The 20,766-nt window shown below is 55.2% G+C and overlaps 1 protein-coding gene across 2 annotated transcripts in view; it reads right to left on the bottom strand.

The window, feature by feature from the left end:
* Window positions 1-19,952, bottom strand: part of KCND3 (potassium voltage-gated channel subfamily D member 3) — a 137,494-nt gene extending 117,542 nt beyond the window's left edge. The window contains exons 1-2 of one of the 2 annotated variants that reach the window (XM_080649315.1): window positions 19,781-19,952; window positions 13,548-14,722 (exon numbers count right to left, since the gene is read on the bottom strand). In XM_080649315.1, coding sequence (XP_080505441.1) covers window positions 13,548-14,653 — 1,106 coding nt within the window. In that variant the 5' untranslated portion in view covers window positions 14,654-14,722; window positions 19,781-19,952. The remainder of the gene's footprint in view (window positions 1-13,547; window positions 14,723-19,780) is intronic. The other variant, XM_080649316.1, reaches the window with a different exon arrangement.
* Window positions 19,953-20,766: the final 814 nt, after the last annotated feature.

Below are 20,766 nucleotides of genomic sequence, written 5' to 3'. Positions count from 1 at the left end.
CAGGGTCCCCTGCCCGCCCCTGACGTCCAGGCAGACCCGCTGCCATTTGCGGGGGAGGCTGCTGCAGGGAGCCCCTCTCCCCAGGGGGAGAGTGAACGAAGGTCTTCCTAAATCTAGGATCCGTGGGGCTTACAGCTGTCTGACGGTCTCAGGGCTAACATCTGATGCCTTCCCTCATGGGCCCATCCAAAGGTGCCCAGGGGGCTGAATTCCCAAATCCCCTGCGCTCTCCAATGCAGTGCTGTGTGATCCAGGCTGCTGACCTTGATCTTGTCATTCGAGCTCACCATCAGGTGTCACCATCCATCGGGTGTCACCACCAGGTGCTCTGGAGCAGCGGTCGCCAACCTTTCAGACTTCACGGACCACCGCTTGGCGGCCGCTGCTCCGGAGAGTCCCCGTCAGGACTGCCCAGACCCCTCTGCCCACCTGCATCTCTTCAGCCACTTTGCACAGGGACTGTTTTGACTTCTGCCTCCTTGGGGGTGAAGAACTGGAACTGGAAGGTCCCAGTGCCCTACCACCTAGGGGCTGGCTCTCCAGGCTGTGGATCATCCAGGCTACCAGGCTGATGATCAACTTCCCTTTGAGGAGGGAGAGACTTAAGCTTGTGAAACAGGCAGGGAGGTGAGAACTCCCTAAATCCAACCCCTCCTCATTCAGAAGGGGGAGCGGAGGACCAGAGGGAGGGAGTGACTTGCGGAAGGCCACACAGCCCGCCCAAACTGGCCCCACACCCACATCTCCTACTCCCCATCCAGTGGTCTTCCCGTTGTCCCTCAGGCCCCGCCGGGACAAAGGATGTGGTCACCCACATGAGGCAGCTCCGGCAGAAAGCACTTCACTCGGAGCGCAGCAGCCTCTGCCCCTCAGAGGGAAGCTGGCCTTACATGGAAATACTAAGAAAGTCACACACGGTGTGTGGGGGCGGGGGGTGGGCACAGCGCTTCATCATCCCTCTAGGCCCTGCCCAAACTCTGAGCACGCCATCAGCCTGCAGGAAACTGTTTTTAATCAGCACAACACCCTTTTGCCAGCCCAGGGAGAGGGAGAGGGAGCGAGGGCCGAGGAAGGTGGTGGGGTAGGGGGTGGGGGGTAGGGTCCACTCAGAAGATGAGGTCCAGGCCTCAGGTACTCAAGTCTCAGGAGAACGGGCAGCTTCTCCTGGAGGCAGAAAAGAGACAGGCCAGGGAAGACGGGAAGAGGAACAGACGTGGGCTCACATATGGCACACTGTTCTCCGTTTCTGGTGCAGAAGCGGAGGGAAGAGGCAAAGGGAGTCCAACATCAAAGTGTCACAAGAAAAAACAAACAAACAAACAAAAAAACAAACACGTCATAAGACCCAGCAGAGGGGGAAGGGGGGTCAGGACTCATGAAGAGCAAGCCGCACCTGGTACTGGGAGTCCTATGGAGGCCTCAGTGCCTGCCACCCCCTGGGGGTGACCTTCCCCAGGGCTCTCCTCCCTCCATCTCCCGGAACTAAAGGCCGGCAGACCCCTGTGAGGGCCTCAAGCTGAGGGGCGTGGGGGGCAGCCTGTGCTCTGGCAGGGCTCTGGCAGGTGCCCCGCCAGAGCTCTTCCCTCCACTCCAAACACCCAAGGTCTGGCCTCCCGCTCTGCGCCAGGCTGAGCCTCCCGCTCTCCAGTGGATCGGGAGGACAGCGGAAAGGCCGAGTAATCCCCAAAGGCCCGCTGTGGGGTGGGTAGGGCTGTCACCAAGGCCCAGGTGTAGCACCTGGGCAACAAAGCCACCAGCGATCCAAGTCTCTCCAGAGAGGGAAGTGGTATGAGACTTTAAGCAGTTACTCTAAAAGATATTTACACAGGATATTTACATACTATATATATTTACCATTTTTCCTCTCCCTTAAATTCTTTTTTTAAAGCATAAACGCTACTTCTACTCAAAAATTTCCCATCTCCTTTTTACCTCCCTTCCTTCACCGGTATGCCTTTGCCTGGGGATGGGCGCGTGCTTGTCCCTGTTGGCCCAGACAAGCCCGGACCCCAGCTACTCCGACCTCTCTTTTGTCACCATCCCACCATCCTGTGTCCACTCTACTCTCCTGACCTTTGCCAACAGGCCCACGAGTCTTTGGCCCTGGCACGGGGTGTCTTCCGTCCTCTGCCCAAGACAGAGGCTGCGGGAGATTTCCCCCAAACGCCTCTCCGGTGGAAATCTGGATGGTTGGTGAGAGGTTAAGAGCCGACGCTGGTCAGACCCATGCGAGTCTGACCCCAGCTTGTCTGCTCACCAGCGGCAGGAGGCCTCTCCGCTTCCTCGCTGAGAACACAAGTGAGAGCAACATCGCTCACCTGGGCCTGGGAGGTTACTGGGCGGGTGACATCAAGACACACATGGACATACTGATTGTAGCACAGGGCCTGCACCGAGGACAAGCTCGGCAACATGAGCTATGGCTGTGGCTGTTGACGTTGTTGAAGGCCCCTCACGTGTCAGGGGGAGCTATTTCTACTCATGCAGTCCTCAGTGGGAGTTAGCAAACAGCTGCTTCCCTGCCTTCTGGATAACAACCCTAAAGAGACTCCACACGGCTATTAAATCGCCATTTCCGTCCCGGGGCCAGCCTCTCGAACGCCTAAGCGACTGTGCACGGCGCTTCCCTTGGGGACAGGCAGCAGTGGCTGTCTCTCTGGTGCTGTGACTCCTCCTTCCTCTCCCCCGCCCCCCAGACTGACGGCCTCCCTTACCAGCCTGCTCGCTCACGCTCTCTCTCTCTCTCTCTCTCATAGCTTTTCCTTCAACCCTTCCTTCTCATTTTATACATTCACTTGTTTATTGTCTGCCAGCCCCAGAGAACTCATTCAGTTTATGCCTCCAGCCTCCGCCTCCAGCATGCTGCCTGGCACACGCAGACCCACAACGTGTGTTAACTAAATGGTGGAATAGATGTATTCACGTTCAACTTGTTCCCATGATCTTTCCAGGGCCAGCTACAATCCCACCTCCTCCACGAAGCCTTCCCTGATTCCTGCCTCCTCCACCTTCCCCTCACACTCTCCTGCCCTTTACTCAGACCTCGTACCATGTTGCACCCAGAAGCGTAGCTCTGTGTGCACAGGGCCCCTCTGTCACTGGATGAAGCAGCGAAGGCTAACGGAGCCACAAAAGCTTGGTCTGAATCCAGCAATGCAGCGACAGCAACAGCGTGGGAGCTTGGGCAAGTTACCTCCATGCTCAGCGCCTCAGCTTCTCGTGTGTGGAATAGAAACGAACGCCCACCTCCTGGGGTTTAGTCCGCACTCCCTTTCTCTCCTTCGAGGGACACATGTCACTAGGACTGTGTCTTGCTCACAGTGAGAGCTCAACCCATGTTTGCTCAATGATTGAACCATCACTGTCCCCGTTGCTTATCAAGAGCCCAAGATGGCATCTCCCTCCAAGAGGGACAGGCCAGAGGAGGCCCCCAGGGGTGCCAGGGAGTGCGTCTGCCATTTCTCTCTAAGGAGAGGGAGGGAATGAGTGGGACTAGGAGTCTCTTAAGTCCCCGAAGACTCTGGAACTGCAGCGACCAGGCCAGTGCCACCACAAAGGCTGTTCCCCCCCGAGTCAGCATCACCCTGGGGCAGGCACAGGCCTCATCTCCTAGCCACAGGCCAATGGAAGGATCCTGTTACTACTATTACTTTTCAGCAAAGCCCATCAATGAATTTTGCTTTCCTGGGTCAGTGCTGTTTACTTAATTATCATTGTAGGAGACTAAATAGAAAATCCTGTTCTACTTGGAAAACCAGCGTGACCTTTTAGCTCCAGCAGAAACACAGCGTGCAAGGAACGTCCCCAGGCCAAGGGGAGAGGTGGAACAGAAGCGACCCCAAAGCTGTTCACAGGGGCACCAACATTCCCAGTGGGCGTGAGGTGGGGCCGGGGGGGGGGGTGCAGGAAGTGTCCCCGTGGCCCCTCCTCTCCTTCCCTTCATGTCTTCCTTGGCAACCTCAGCTGTTTCCCCTGCTTCAGCTGATGATTTTGGAAACTGCCTCTTTAGTCCCTTTCTCCCCGAGAAGCTCCTTTCTACCTGCCAGCCAGCCAGCCACCTCCAGGACGCCAGGGCTCCCTGCAAACGCAGCAGGTGCAAAGCCAAGTTCACTGTCTCTTCCTTCCCCCTGACCTCCTGCCGAGCTGGTTCTCCCCCGTGTTTGCCAAGTCCACATCTCTAATCGGCCTCTCTTATAATCCCAGAGTTACTTCAACTTTTCCTTCTCCAGGGTGTCTTTCCACTCTAGTCCCTCCTCTCCTTTTCCACAGTGACTGTCCGAGGACCCTCCTTCTTCGCCTCTCCCCTGGATCAGTCTTCTGCTGATGGCACCGTGTCCGGGGTCTTCCTTCTAACATGTGTCCCGGAGACAGCTGCCGTCTAAATCTTCCTCGTCAGTGTGTCCCTGCAACACCTCCAGTGGCTCCTTAGTGCCTCCTAAGTAACTTCCTCAGCCTAATATTTTAGGCCCTCCGAGTCTCTAGCAAACTTTTCATTCCCACTTATCTCTAGCCATAGCCTCATATCCCTAAACACTAGCAAACAGCATATTCGTTAAGCTCCCCAAGTACCATGCCCTTTTGCAATGTACTTACAGTTCCCATTTCCACATATCCAAATCCTACCCACTATTGTTGGTATAACTGAAATGTCACCTTTTCCGTGAAGCCGATCATTCAGCGGCAAATATTTACTAAGCATTTATTCTGTGCCGACACTTCCTGCCCTGTTCTCTCCTGTGTGCTCATAAACATATTCAAATCCCCCGCTATATTGCAGATTTCTCAGGGACAGGTCCGAGGTCTCATTTATTTCTAGATCCCCAACACGTACTAGGTGGTCAATAATCTTGGCTGAATTGCATCAAGATTTATGCTGTCCATGGTTCTGATACTGTTTCCTTGTTGTTTTTTTCCTGCTTAAGTATGTGTGATCAGGAAGAAGTAAAAATAAACTAATGATACTTCTCAGCAACCATAGCCTGTAATTATGGTTAACTCTCTGTCATCCATGCCCCTGGAAAATGGTGGCGAGAATCCACCAGAAGCATAAACACATTACTTCCCCTCTGCCTGACATGCATAGTTTTTAGGGAGCCAACTGGCCTTTTGAATTCTGTTTGGCTGATCGGGTTGTCACTTGTGATTAGTCTCTCAATCACTGGCTGGGTCAGAGGGATGGAAGGGGAGACGAAGTTCTGTGCTGGGGGGAGGAATCCGGTCCTAATGAAACGTCGCTCTGGGTGACCTCCAAGGCAAGACTGGGCAACCTGAACATTGGGGGCACTCGGGCTGTATCAGCACAGCCCCAGGACTGGCCGGCTTCTCTCGGACGCCTGCAAGGATAAAGCGGTCGCAGCCCTCACCAGCCCGCTGTGATGTCCAGAATTTGTCTTTTGTTTAAGGATGACAGCGATGACAAGTGCCACTGGGACTGAGTAAGGTTCTGGGATGGAGCAGCCTTGTTGGCATCAGGATGGTGCCTTGCTGGACCAGTGGGAACCACTGGATGCAAATCCAAGAAAATGAGATTTGCAATTTCTGCATTGATAGCCAGATAGAACTGGGGGGGGGGGGGGCATCCCCCTCTTCCCTTCTGAAGCAAACAAATAGTGCACGGGGTGATTCGGCAGCTGCATTCATTGGGAAAATTGATGCGCATTTCATGTGTCAGGGAGCTGAATCCCGGAGAAGGAAGCCAGCCTCCCAGAAAATGGTTTCTTTATATAGTTCCATTCATTTATTGTTTGATTGGACTTTCTGTATATTAAATTCAAGCTGTTCTGCTGCTCATGGGTATTATGATGCGTTGGCTCAGTGGGAAATAATGAAGGTGATGGGATTTTACAGCAACACATTACAAAGGAGGCGTCCCCAGCCTCATCCATCTCTCCATCAACTAGCTAGTGTGTGAGGTGGCACTTATATTAAAACGATTTTTCTGATTCAGTTTAATGACACTCATTTGAGTCCTGACACCCGGAATATGATTACATGAGCTAGATGCAATCTCCCTCCATCCAGTCCTGGTCAGCACAGGCTGAGTTATCTTCCCTCCCCTGCCCCCACCTTCCCACCCACCCATCATCTGCATGGAGCTCCTAGGAGGAAGGTGGGGGCTGGGAAGAAATAAATGGCCTATGGATGCTCTGTCCTTAGCAAAGCAGGCTGGACAGAGGCAGGACTCAACCTGGAGGCCACCTCTCAGCCTTTTGGCTAAGAACCTTGGATGCCCAGAGGCACTGTGGTAACCTCTTCCTGCTCGTCACAACAAGACCCATTGGATGTTGGTATGGGGTCACTACGGCACACACCCTCCGAAAGAGATGGGGGCCTGGGTTCCCACAAGAGAAAAACTAACGTGGAGATCACCAGAGGATGAACACAGATATGAGTAGGCTATCAGCTTCTTGGGAGTGGTTGGTTGTGTTCAGGGCCACCTGCCTGGGGACAGGGGCTGGGGGACTCACAGCTGAGGGTCCCTGCTCCTCTCCCTGCCCAGGGAGAGCGTGCAGCCCAAATGGCGCAGGGCCAAGGGCCTTGCCTAGCCTGGGACAGGTGCCCCCTCTTAGGCAAGAGAAATGAAAATACTGAGGAGAGGGAGGGCCAGGCTGCCTTCTGTTTACACAATTTTCAGGCAGAATAATTGCTGCTTCTCAGGAAGAATCACGTGTGTTTCTATTGGTGTGCCTAAAGGGGGAAACCCAAACAGAGAGAGATCAAGAGACTGAGGTTGATTCTGATGATCCCGGAAGAGAGCTGTGAAATGGGCTGCAGCCTGACATCCCGGTCCAAAAATTGCAACACTCTGAACGGCTGGATCGGAAGACGGATCTGCCATGATGCCCCCAGCGTGAAGCACCCAAAAGGCCCGCATCCCAGCCGTTGGAATGACTCTCTCCCTCCTCTGCAGTCCCGAAGCCCTCCACCTGCCCCTCTGTTTAAGCAGCAACCACAGCCACCAGCTCTGAGTCGGGAATCTGTTTCCGTTTCTGAGCCAAGACTTCCCCTGGGGCAGTGAGCACTGTGCCCAGCCCTCGGCAGGTGCTTGGGAAGTGCTGCCTGGGTTGGAAGGAAAACTCAATCCAGGCACCGAGGCGACTGCTTGCTGCCTGCCCTACATGCACGACCATGCTCTAACTCGGGCTCTGGGCTTGTGCGTCTGTGCTGGGGTCTCGTCGGCCCTGGGCCTTGGAGCCATCCTGCAGCCATGGGGGCCTCTTCCTGTGACACGTGTCTCCCAGGAGGGGAGAAGGAATTAAGGACTTTCTTCCGGGCCAGTTTCTTGCTCCCAGCAGGCATCGGGGGAGTAGGACAGCAGGTGCTGCCTGTCCCCTCCACCTTCAATATTATAGAATCTCTCACTTGCCCCGTCGCCATGCTATCCATCACCCTCAGCCCCAGCCACCATCGACTCTTGCTGAGATTACTGTGGTAGTGTCTCTCCTGCAATGAATTCACTACCCAGGACCTGGAGTGATACTTTAAAAAAAATATGTGACATCTACTCAAAACCTTCCAGTAGCTGCCCATTCTAAGAAGATGAGTAAAAGACCCAGGGCGAAGTCCTTGCATGGACCATGAGCGCCCTTCATGCTTTCCCCATTACCTGCCCCCTGCTCTTGGGGCTCCACCATGAGAACCTTCTTGCTATTCTGAGAATAGCACTCCAAGGCCCCTCCTGGCCTTTACGTTCTCGGTTCCCCAAGCTACCCACATGCCTCAGGTCTCTGCTCACATATCACCTTCTCCGAGAGACGCATCTTGACCCAACACAAAACAGCAACTGTCCCTGCTCTACACCCTCCCACACTCAGCACTGCCATTCATCACATCACACTCTATTTTTCTCTGCAGCACAACTTGCTGCCCCGTGGGAAGTATTTATTTATCTATTTGCTGCCTGGTCTCCTCCACTAGAATGTAAGCTCCACAAGATCAGGGACTCTCTGTTCTCTTTGCTGCTGTGTATCCAGTGCCTAGAAGCTACTCCATAAACATCTGTTGACTAAGGAAGTGAATGGAGGGAAACTTCATGTGTAGGGGGCTTGTCTATGGGTCCCTTTCTGTTCCTTCCAGGCCCCCAAGTCTACAGTGGGGAACACGCCAAGGAGCCAAAAATAGTGAAGGACAAGGTTTAAACGTCCCTTGCAAGAAAGTGCCAACCCTGCTAAGGCTGACCTCAGAACTAGAGCATGCCCTGTGTGGCCTCCCACCTCTGTCCTGCCCACGAACATCCTGTCTAGCTAACGTATGGACAGAACTTTCACTGGTTCTTACCATGGCCAGGAGTTGGTTAGCAAATGCGTAACTGGTTGAACAGATGTTTACTGAGGCCTACTGCATACTAGGCCCTGTGCTATGTATGGATCATACATGATCTTTGGAACAGAGGTCTACCTCTGTCACATCCTGGGGAAAGACAGATAAATGGATAAAATTAATAAAATGTGGCAACTGACAAGACAGAGATATTCAAGGGCTATATATCATGGGGGGCAAGGGGAGGGGGACCCGTCTTCTGGAAGGCAGGGAAGGCCTCCTGGAGGGCTGAGTTTTGAAGGAGGATGGGAGTTAGCCAGACACGGAGTGGGGTGAGGGCAGTAAGAGCATGAGCAGAGGCCTCTGAACCTTGGTCTACTGCTCGTCCCACCCTCCCTTGTTTTGGTTCAAAGGACGAGAACTGAGTCTCATTCCATTAATTTTGTGTGTACCTTACATTGGGCTGACGTGCAACCCAAGGGCCTGTGTATTCTCAGAGCTACCATGCTGACTGGCACACAGGAGGCACTCAATACATTTCAAATAAATGAATGACTCCTTTTGGGGACGCAGGTCTGCACCCTCTCTTAGGAGCTTGAGCACCAGAGAACTTAAGAAACATCAAACCAAGAAAAGACATCAAGGCCAATCATTCCAAGTAAGTGCACTCGATCAGATGCCCTGGGCAGGGAGCCTTCACCATCCAGGCGGGCACCACTGACCACTGTCCCGGGGCCAGGCACTTGGGAGCTGGGATGAGAGTTGGGGGCACTCAGAGACTGGATGAAGGTGCAGCCGGAATCTTAGGGATTGAAGGGTTAACACAAACAGATCTCAGAGCTCGATCAAGTACCCCGTTCTGTGCTGTGCCTGTATTGATCTCCCAGACTCGGCTCCCGTCTCTCAAAACCTCAGGCAAGCCCCCTCCAGGATTACGTTTTAAAGGGAAATGCAGATCACCCAGAGGCTGCTTCATGCTTGGAAGAAGTAAAAATTGATTCCGCTTTCGTTAAAGTGATTTTTGGACACTGTTGAAGCTCTCTCATCATGGGGCATGTGGTGGCAGAGGCTGCTGGTCACAATTACATAACCAGGCCAACCAGCAGCACTGGGCATCTCACCAGGAGCGACACTGACCCTTGCCCTTCCCAAACCGCCTTCCCCTCCCAAAGATATCCGAGAGGACCGTATCCTATCCAGGCCTGGAGCAGGGCCCGGAGCTGGCCCTCGATGGCCCTGGTGGATGCTCGCTCACAAGGCTTCCCCGCCCCTGGATGCTCCCTTCTTCCCCCAGAGCTTCACCCACAGACGGACTCAGGCACCAGGCCCATTGTCATCCCAAGCAAAGTCAAACGAAGTTAAGAAGGAAAATCGGCTTTGAAAAAGCCTGCGACATATAATACATTCCCAAACTAATTCCCCAAATAAGATGAGTTGGTCTTATTTAATATTGGGAGTTCTGCATTATCCCTTCCCTCTGTTAACTGAGATAAATGAGGATTTACTCTATTTATAACATCAATTATGAGCACAGAAATTAATCCTTTAATGGGGCATTTGGGAGCTCAACTGTCAAGGGGGCAGAAGGGAAGCGTGGGCTGGGTGCAGGCGTCTCCCCCCAGCACCGGAGGCTTCAGAGGAAGGCCACCCTCGGGCCAGGGTGGTGGTGGAGCTGTTGTTCTGTATGTTTAAGATATTTTGAGATAGTAAATAAACGGGAATAATCAGCTCCCGGAGATCCCTCCCTGGAAGACACCTGAGTCACTCATCAGTGAGTCCTGGGAAAGCAGGCAGAGGGACAGCCAGAGCCACCTCCTCCACGGCCACATGGCCCTCGGCCTGCCGGTCAGGCCTGCTCCGAGGAGCTGAAGATGGTCTCTCCAGACGGGAAACAGGAGCCCAGGGAGGGATTAGGGTGCGGACGGTTCGGAGACAGGTGTCTGCTAGGAGCTCTTAGAAGCAACCAGAGAGAACATGGCATGTGGCAGAATATTGACCCTTGGTATTCCACAGCCACCAGTGACAGCAAAGAATAGAAAACAGACAAGATTTCTGGAATAGTCCACAGGCCTACAGCTAGCCAGTGGATGTGCTCGGGACAGAAACCAGCCAGGGGCGATAAAGGCTTCCAGGGTCGAGTCAGTAAGACCTCCGATAAGGGCCAAAAGACCTCCTCGATGCCGCAGAGCATCTTGGGGGATGGACCAGACTCCAGGTGAAGGCTGCTCTCCTTTCTCCCAGGGAGCCAGGCCTGGGGCAGAGCACAGATCTAGGGTCCACCCTAGAGAGAGGACAGGCAGGTCTGGAAGGCAGAGAATAGTAGGCCAAGCAAATGGAAAAGGCGCCCCATTCACATCGACTTATCCCTTAAAAAGCATCTTGCCAAGCACCTGCAATGTCTAGCCAAGCAGTGAGCCTGGTGATGGTTCCAACTGCAACTCAGGTCACAGTCAAAGCAGCGGGATCCAGCCCTGGACGACGGCGGCCAGGGTGGAGGGGAAGAACACTGCTTGCGAGGTTAAGGAAGGTGCTACTTTCTTGCCCACTAGTTTCTCCTCCTAGATATGTATGTTTAAATATTTTTATTGATTTCAGAGAGGAAGGGAGAGGGAGAGAGAGATAGAAACATCAATGATGGGAGAGAATCATGGATTGGCTGCCTCCTGCACATACACACTGGGGATCGAGCCTGCAACCAGGGCATGTGCCCTGACCGGGAATCAAACCGTGACCTCCTGGTTCATAGAACTATGCTCAACCACTGAGCCACACCAGCCAGGCCCTCCTAGACATTTTGATGCATAGGGGAAGGAAGGGTGTGGAGCCCACAGTCAGGAAGCATGCTTCTCCCATGGAGGTACCCTTCCCTTCCTCTTTGCCTTCACTCTCTGGCACAGTCTTCTTGCTCTCCCCCAAGACAGTAAATGAGGCCAAGACTATCCATCCTGACAATGGACTTGCCCCTTGACCTACAGGGTGAAGGCTACGGGAAATCCATGGTCTGCCCGGCGGCACTAAAACGCTGGGATTTTCTATGAAAGCAGCATTCGTTGGAAGGCAGTATTTTGACTTGCCAGAAAGAACTGTTTTAATTTATAAAATCCCTGTGTGCTTAGAGTAGTACCTGCCATGTAGTACTCACTGCACTGATGCTTTCACGAATCGCGATACAACCACAAAAAAAAAAACGTAATAACTCCGAAGGTCTGATTCCCACCCACAGGCCCTGGTGGTATGGAAACAAGTGGTGGTGGGTGAAAGGAGAAAGGCACTGGATGGAGGCAGCCAGACTGGAATTTGAAAATAAGCTCCGGCCCTTATCAGCTATGTGACACCTGAAATGTACTTAACCTCTCTGAGCCTCACCTTCTGCATCTTCAAATAATTTTTCCTACCTTGCAAGGCAGTTGTGAAGATGTAAAGAGATGATATATGCAAAGTGCTCAGCACACAGCCGACAGATAGTAGACACACACAAGCTACTACACTAATAATAAAAAATAATAGGCAGGTGGTCACTGAAGCGGCCACTGATGTCCTCTGAAACAATCCCATTTTAGCTCTCACTGCCCTCCATCTGGCCTGTCTTCTCCCCATGGCAGTCTGTGACATCACTCTGGTGTCATGAGGCCCCTCAAAGGGCACGTGAGGGCACTAGGCAGTCAGAGCCACATCGGAAGTACAGCCAGGCAGCTCCTGGCCACGGGTGAGGTCTCCCACGTGACGGGATGGCCAGCGTCGGCCTGGAAGGACAAAGACGTCCGCTTCTTCTGACACAAGGGCACACTCTCTGGCCCGTTTTATTCCTAACATCCCATCATGCCCGAGAGCCCACATCTGCTACCCGAGCTAAGAAACACAAGGTCAAATGAGCAGACATTCTTACCCATTCTGGGTGGGAACAGTGTTTGAAGGAGCGTGTGTGTCAGAGCAGGAGGAGGGGGCAGGATGACCTCGGTCAGACAGACAAGAGGTAAAGGGAATGAATGCCCCACCCAAAGTGGCCTTCACAGAGGGACAATGACACCCCTTGCTCAACCCCTTGCTACTCCCTCCAACATGGCAGAATGACAAATGTAATCATTTTAAGAGGTCCCATCACCTGTTCAGTCATTCCCAAGAAGCATGCCCAGCACTACAGAAAAACCAGCGGCCGCAGGGTTTCAGCCACGAAAAATATTGCATCACCAGGATACTACCAAACGAACTGCCAAAGACCAAATAAAAAGCTTCATGAATTCCCCACCAGCAATATAATGCTTCCTGGCCTAAGCAAAGATAGACCCAGCACATGAATTGTGAAGGGGGTTTGCATTAGCCTCATTGACTTGCAACGGCTGAAGCAGAAACCCTAAGAAATACAGGTCTCCCTAAAGCTGCCTTCCTTGACCCTAATCCCATTAGGGGGGAAAACTGTACTCTCCTTCCCGAGCCCCCTTTTTCTTCTTCTTCACATCCCAGGACCATAAATACATTTCTGTGACTTCAGTTGGAGAGGGGGGCCTCTGGGAGGTGGAAGAGAGAGTCACCGGTGACCACAAGGAGCGTCCTTGCCCCTCCCTTCGACAATATTGCTGCTTCTGTGTCCGACCACATGCTTCATTCAGACTACCTCACCATCGCCCAGGTAGCCAGGTCATTCCAACACAGAGGCGGGCTGAGAAAGCAAGGCTGCTGCTCCTTCAGTGAGGAAGAAACAAACTGGGGCCCCGTTTCCAGAAAACCCAAGTTCAGCGTCACTTAGAGAAAATCTCCTCAGGGCTACGGAACCCTTGGGCATCCGGGGTAGCAGAAAGGACAAGTAAGGCACAAGGGAAATCAGCCTGCAAATACGCTACAAATTCAGGAAGGGTCCGAAAAGAGTGTTGCTGGCGTCTTCCGTTAACAGAAGTATGTCCCCTCCTTGCAATACTCACCAAACCCTCACAGCCTTTTCCTCCCCACCGGCTGCCCTGTTTCTCTTCCTAATATGCACAGATGTAAATAAAATGCAGCCATAACCCCCCTCCCCCCGCAAACACACACAAGCACACAGAATGCACGGCTGAAAAAAGAAACGGTGACTTAACTTTCCAAGTTTTATAAAATACACCTAAAGAACGCTCAATTCGGAGCAAGCCACTGCCCCCCAACGAATCAGTCACGTGCCTTCGCCTTGTGATGAGGCAACTTTCCTTGTCACACATGTTGGATACACCTCTCCAGCCTCCTCTGCCAACCCTGACACCATCCAGGGCTGCGCCGCCCCATCACCCCGGCCCTGCTCCAGGCCACCAGCCCCCACTTACCCCAGTGTCGTCATGGTGACAATGGTGTACCAAAAGGAGGCAGGGATGCTTGTGAACTTGCTGGCGGAGGAGCCCTTCTCGGCGTAGAACATCACAGTGGCGAAAATGATGATGGCCATGGTGAGGGAGAAGAGGAGAAAGCCGAGTTCGGAGGCACAGCTCTTGAGCGTGTAGCCCAGGATCCGCAGGCCCTGCGAGTGTCTTGAGAACTTGAAGATCCGGAAGACACGGAAGACCCGCAGCGTAACGAAGGCGCCCGACACGTCCTCGTTGTTGGTCATGACCAGGCCGATGTAATAGGGCATGATGGCCACCACGTCGATGATGCTCATCACGCTGCGGATGAAGCGGTAGCGGCTGGGCGCGGCGAAGAGCCGGAGGAGGTACTCCACGGTGAAGATCATGACGCATGCCGTGTCCAGGCAAAAGAAGGCCACCGAGTAGCGCTCGCCGCACGGCAGCTCCTTGCTCCCGGGCACCGTGCCGCACGGCACCGTCTCCACCACGTTGGTGATGACTGAGACGGCGATGAAGAAGCCAGTCACGTAGTAGAAGACCAAGGCCATGGTGCTGGTGTGCGGGTTCTCGAAGGCGCGCCACATGGTCTGGCGGAAGCTGAGCGAGGGCATGGACTCCTGGTTGTTCTCCGAGTCAAGGTCGTCCTGCAGCCGCTCGGCATTCTCCCGCTTGCGGTCCTTGTACTCCTCGTAGCAGCAGTCTCCGATGATCTCGGGGAGGATGCCGTAGAAGGCCAGCTCGTCGTCGTAGGCCGAGATGCACTCGTAGCGTGGGTAGTGCAGCTTCCCGGTGCGGTAGAAGTTGAGCACGCAGCGGAACACCTCGGGGTCCCGGTCAAAGAAGTACTCCTTGGTGTCCTCGTTGAAGAAGAACTCCTTCTCCGTGCTGCCCAGCAGCGTGTCCGGGTAGCGCTCCAGCGTGGTCCGCCAGGTCTCGAACCTTCGCCCGCTCACGTTGAGCACGATCAGCTCGTCCTGACGCTTGTTCTTATCGGCCGGGGCCAGGGGCATGGGGCAGTTGGCCACTGGCATCCACCCGATGGCCGCGGCCCGTGCAAAAGGCAGCCAGGCTGCCACTCCCGCCGCCATGGTGACTCCAGCGCTGGGGCGGCCACTGCGCAGACTGTGCACACCAGCTTGGACTCAGTGCAGCAACCCCTGGGAGACAGGAGGAGAGAGCAGAGAGCCAGGTGAGTCCTGATGGGCAAGCAGGTGGGACGTGGGACTGTGGGAAGGGTCACTGGTGAGGGAAACAGCAAACGTCTTAAAAGCAAATGAATTAAACTGAAATGACCACCTGAGAGGACGGTTCTGTCTGTCCTCCCCTGTGGGGGAGTGCACCTAGCACGGGGTGCAGCGTGTGGACGTGTGGATCACCAGATGTTGTTGCCTGCCTGACCGATAGTCAAGTTCCGAGAGGGCTCAGAGCATGTGGAGGGAAAGCCTCTTTCGCAGGAAGATGGGGGAAGACCCCGGAAATAATCAGCTCTGAAAGGTTATGGCCTTCTTGCGAATTCAAATCGGGAGAGGGTAAACGAGTTCTCATTAAACGAATTTCAAAGTGGAATAAACATGCTAATTTTTATTTCTCTCTTCATCCACCAGGGTAATGAGGAATGGGGTGTGGATGCAGGGGCTCAGGTAAACACTTTCTTTCCATTCCTCACTGGTGAGGAGGCTGGGGTTGCCCAGCCTGGAATATTCTGTGAGATGGCCGGTGACTACAGCAGGCTAAGGGCTCAGTGGAGCTTGTCCCCAAATCCAATGGAGAAGGCTGTCCCCACGGGAATGTTACTCTCTGGGACACCCAGCCACCTAGTGTCCGATCACGACCCTCAGAGCCATGACAGGAAGACGAGACAGGCTCTGAGGCTGGGCAGGGGCCCCTCCCCACCTGTGAAGGGACTCTGGGATTCTTCATTCACCTGCCTCCCATGCACTGCCCCTCTCCCTCCCAGAGGAAGCTGATCCACGCTCACTGCCATCTCCAGATTCCTCGCCTCCCGTCTCCATCTGCCCACCATCCTTAGCTCCCGTGGGTTATATAACAATACTCTTCCCTATGCCAGCCTCTGTCACCTGGCCCCACCCGGCCCTCGGCAGTTCCTGGTCCCCTCCCCCACCGCTCTCCGACCACACTGTGCACACTCCTCCCCACCCCCTGCCTTGCATGGAGGGAACAATGGCAGGGAGAATTATATTTGGCTTTGGGAAACAGTTTTACCTTCCCAGATCTGGCTTTTTAAAGATGATAGTGAGATGGCTCTGCAATCCCCAAATGTACACCATCTGTGGATAGCCATGTGGTGACACAGAAACACGTGTAACATGATGGGAAACTGTTTGGGGTTAACACACTCGTGTTCACGAATCCTAAATTGATCACTCGGAACCAATCCTGACTCAGAATTATTGGGGGCCTCTGGAATACAGTTGGTTTGATTCTGTGTTTAAAGAAATGAGGATGCCCTAGCCGGTTTGGCTCAATGGATAGAGCGTCGGCCTGTGGACTGAAGGGTCCCAGGTTTGATTCCAGTCAAGGGCACATGCCCCGTTGGGGGCTCAGTCCCCAGTGGGAGGCATGCAGGAGGCAGCTGATCAAGGATTCTTTCTCATCATTGATGTTTCTATCTCTCTCTCCCACTCTCCCTTCCTCTCTGAAATCAATAAAAAAGTATTAATAAAGTTATTTTTTTAAAAAGAGAAATAAATGAGGCAGAGGTGAGCCTTATCATGGGATTTGAGTTCCATTTCTCCCTGTCAAACCTGCTTCCTTCTCCTGACTCCCAGTCCTTCTAGGATTTCCAGGTCTGTACCTCCTCTCACTCCTGGGCTGCCACTGGCCTTTCCCACCTGGACGCCCTGGAACAGGACAGGCTTAGCTTGGATCTCCCTACTTGCAAGAAGCTGCTCTTCTCCCTTTCCTCTCAGCATCCCTGACCGCAGGCCTGTCCCCTTGGCCTCCTTCCTCATTGCTCCACCCAAAGAGTCACCAAATAATGAGACAATGGCTCTTATTGCCCTCATGAAGGCCCCAGTCCCCTCAGGCCTCCTCCCCCGTGGCCTGCTTGTCTTCACCACCACCCCCACCCCCGTTTCTCCTGTTCCCCAGAAATCCATGCTGCTCAGTCATCTCCCTAAGCCTTGCACTGATGGCTGCACCCCACCGCTTCCAAAATCAAATCCAAACCGGGCCCAGCACTGCAGCATTGCCACAGCCGGCTCCTGGCTTACCATTCCTGCCCCGGGTTCCATGCGCCCATCTTCCCTCCAGCAGCGAGATCACAGACGGCTCACGCACAGACCTGTGGGGGTCCGTCTCTGGGCATGCTCCCTTCCTCCTCTTGGCAACATCCTCCCCCTCCAGCCCTTTTAAATTCCCACCTGGCCCTCACCCTCGCTGTGGTGCCCCCACCTCTCCCACCACGAAATTCTCTCCTCCTGTGGGCTCCCATACAGTGTTGCCCCTCGTCTCTAGCATCCGTTCCCTCAGGCCTGGATTACGGACGCTTCTGCGTGTCTTCTTAGCAATCACGGCTCACAATAATTGGACAGTTACTGCAGGCCAGGCACGGCCCTGTCTCCTCTGAACCCTCTCATGCCTTCCTCACAGCAGCATGGGAAGAATCTGACATGCAATGGTCAGGAAGGGGGGACAGGGACCCCCACCTGAGCAGTCTGAGCCTGCAAGGGTGCTAACCGCTTCTCGGGGGTCCCCCTGTGAGAAGAACAGCAGCGGAGGTTCCCTGAGGCCTGCTTGTGCTGGGCACAGTGCCACATGCCTGCATGGACCATCTCAACTGACCCCGCCAACACCCTGAGGGGCAGACACCCCCGCTGCCCCCATTTTGCAGATGAGGAAGATGAAGCATGAGAAGCTGTACGAGTGACATAATAAGTGGGCAGAGAGCTTTAAACCCAGGCAGTCTCAACATGGAGTCAAGGGCTTGGCCAGGCCACTGCCCTGCTTCCCCACGCCCCTCGTCCCCCACCACAGGGCAAAGGCCATGATGCCTCCAGTGTTACATGACAACCAGGAGGGGGCACAAGCCCTGTCCCCTAGTAAAGGTACCAAAAAAAGGAGCAATTACCCAACTGCTACTTTCTGTGTGTGTGTGTGTGTGTGTGTGTGTGTGTGGTGTGTGTGTGGTGTGTTGTGGTGGGGGGACATCCAGGTTTTGAAAGGGGAGAAGTCCCACCGGATACCATGCCCGCAGCCACCCCAGCCATATCTCCACACAACCCTGCAGGCATGGCCGGCTGAAGCAGGGCTTCTGGTGGCTCTCACTGCAGCGTGGGCCCCCTGATGGGCACCAACACCTCCCGGAGCCGACCTGGGTATGAATTCCTGCAACAGGCACAACAGTGCGGCCCCATTTCCAGCCAATGGCACTGCGCATGCCTCAAATGCCAAGGTTTTACTAGGACGTGGACGCCTTACCGATGAAAACTCTGAAGCTATTTTTGTTTTTGGCAGAGGAGTTTGACAGTGGGAAAGATGGGGGTGGGGGCAGGCCGGGGGAAAAAGACATTTAAACAGGTGAGTGTTGAAATGACAGGCAGAAAATCCCGCAAAAGGGAAGCATTCCCCCGGCTGTAAAAAGTCAGCTCTGTGAGACAGCTCCTGCTTGGGAGGCAGAGGGCCCAAAGTGAGCAAAGTGACCAGACAGCCCGTCCTGGGCATTGGCGCCTAACCTGAGCACAGGCTCAAGGCAGCAAAAATGTCACATCGCCAAGGCCTGCCCTTCAATGACCTCGGCAGAGTGCCGGAGGCACAGAGTCCCTGGAAACTTTTACTTTTCACAGTTTTATATCGTATCGTTGAGCCCAGAATGAGGCCAGTCTGGGGGAGGGGAGGGCCCTGACAATCCAGGGGGCTTTCTCCTGTGCCCACAGGGTTTGGGCAGGCAGGGTGCCAGACTGACAGGGTGCCAAGCTGGGGACCCTTGGGTACAGGCCTGGGATACACACCCAGGTCCTCTTCTCCCACAGTGCCACTCCTAGGCTGACCGGAACACTCTCCCGAACTTGCTCCTTTTTTTTTCCAGCCTCAGCAGCAAAAGGGAACAAGCTACTAATCTTTCGTCCTCTGGGGGTCTCTTGTGCGCTAGCATTTTGCTCATTCAAGTAGTGACACGGGAAAATAAACATATCCATTCCTGACCATGTGCCAACATTTCCACATGGGGAAATGTACAGATGCTTTGCATGGAGTTCCTGCACGCCCAGGCCCCCTTTCTGCAGAACTAAAACACCCAAGTACCCCTGATGTGACAGTAAATAAGGCGTACATTTAACCATCACGTACATTCACGCAAAATACCAACACGCACCATACAGCAACCCTTGCCGGATCTCATGAACAGACCGCTTTGTGCCCAGGATCCTGAGGAAGTTCAGACACCCTCTCTTAAGAAATACGGCGGAGCCTTTGCTCCAAGATTCCAGGTCCAGAACCTCTGCCTGTTGCTGACATGTCACGGCTGCCCGGGATTAAAAAAAAAAAAAAAAAAAGCAGGACATCTTGGACTCGATTCAAATGTCAACACTAAGCAAGTGCAGGAATTTAGTTGATTCCAGGTAACTTCTCTACCCAGTCCCTTCCGCACCCCGTCCGTCCCCAGGGTAAACACCACGCAAAGTGAGTCTTTCGACCCCCTCCCCGGGGCGCTGGCCTCCTGCGGTCTCTTAGCGGCCTTCCCCCCCCAGAGCTCGCAGGGTAGAAGCCTCGTGGATCAGGACCAGAGGTGCGGGCCCCAGCCTCCGGTAGGCACCCCGCTGGCTGGAGAACTTTGAGAAGCGCCCCAAACTGCTTCCTGCTTCCGACCTCAGCCATTTCTCTGCTCTTCTCACAAAGAAGGGGTACCGAGCAAGCCGTCGCCACCTGCCGCCTGATCCCAGGGCGCTGCCTCTGGCATCCCCGAGGGAAGGCAGGCCAATGGAAAGAGGGCAGAGGTTCACACCCCCACCCCCCAATCTCCCATCGCCTCGCTGCGCTGCCTGGAGGTGGATCCGCAGCCCAAGGGAACAGAAGCCTCGGGGCCGGCTGCCTGCTCCCCCGCGGCGCCGGCCCCACCCCCAATCCTTCCGGCGCCCCAGCGCCCACCCACCCGGGCTCGAGTGGGAGGGTGCCGCGTGGGCAGCCGGAGCAACAGGCGTGGGAGCCGCGCTCCGTACACTTCCAGGCTCCGGGAGGCTCGGTCGCGTCCCTCTTACCTTCGACGAATCCAGCCCGGGCCCTGGCCCGCGCCCCGCGAGCCTGAGGAAGCTCCGGCTGGGGGGCCACGGAGGCACCAAACGCCCAGCAGCCGGGGAGCGCCCAGCAGCTGCCTCCTCGCCAGTGAAGTCTCGCTCCCTCCCTCGCTCAGTCCGTTCGCGTCCGTCAGTCCGCGGGCCCCTCCCTCCCCCGCCGCCCCAGCCCCGGCTCAGCAGCGCGTCCCCTCCTGCCTCGCCAGTCCGCTCGCGGGCTCGCGGGCTCGCTCCCTGCCCCCGCCGCTGCCGGCGCCGCGCGGAGCGGAGCCGGCGGCCACGGGCTGCCTGGCGAGGTCCCTCTCCCAAAGGGAGAGGCGGTGGGGGCGCGGCGCGGGCGGGGCGGAGAGGAGAGTCGGGGGAGGCTGCGAGACTGCGCCCTGGGCTCCCTACCGATCCCCACCGGGGAGCGGCTGGGGAACACGGCCCCCAGGCAGCGGAAGAAGAGACGCGGGAGCGCCCAGGCTCGCAGTGAAGGGTGCCCGGGGCAAGGGCGTGAGGGGGAGTGACTCCCCACGCGCGAGGGTGTGAGTGTGTGCGCGTGTGCGTGCGTGTGTGTGTGTATAGAGGGGCGCGCGCGTGAGCGGGGTTGGGGGGCGGGGAGACGAGGCAGAGCCTGATGCGTCTCCCCGGCGAGTGGAGGAATCCTAGGGTGTGCCTGGAGGTGGCGGAGTGTGCCCGCGAGGGTGGGCACGGGGGTGAGCGAGGTGAGGTGAACGTGGCTTGAGTGGGGGTTGAGCGCGGAGCAGGCGCTGGAGGCGTGTTTGTAGGGAGAGGTGGCCGGGAGAGCCTGTGTGTGCGCGCACGGGGTGTGTGGGGACCGAGCTGCGTGTCTGTTTCTCACCGACTGTCCACCCGACACCAGCCCCTGTTTTTGGCGAGCCCGGCCACCTGGTGAAGTGAAACCCGCCACCGCGCAAGCTCTCCGGCTCGCCGCGCTCTCAGCTCTGGGT

Source organism: Plecotus auritus (genome assembly GCF_963455305.1).
Source record: "Plecotus auritus genome assembly, chromosome: 12".
Classification (NCBI taxonomy): domain Eukaryota; kingdom Metazoa; phylum Chordata; class Mammalia; order Chiroptera; family Vespertilionidae; genus Plecotus; species Plecotus auritus.
The sequence above is the reverse complement of the archived record's forward strand: the minus strand, read 5'-3'. Positions and strand labels throughout refer to the sequence as shown.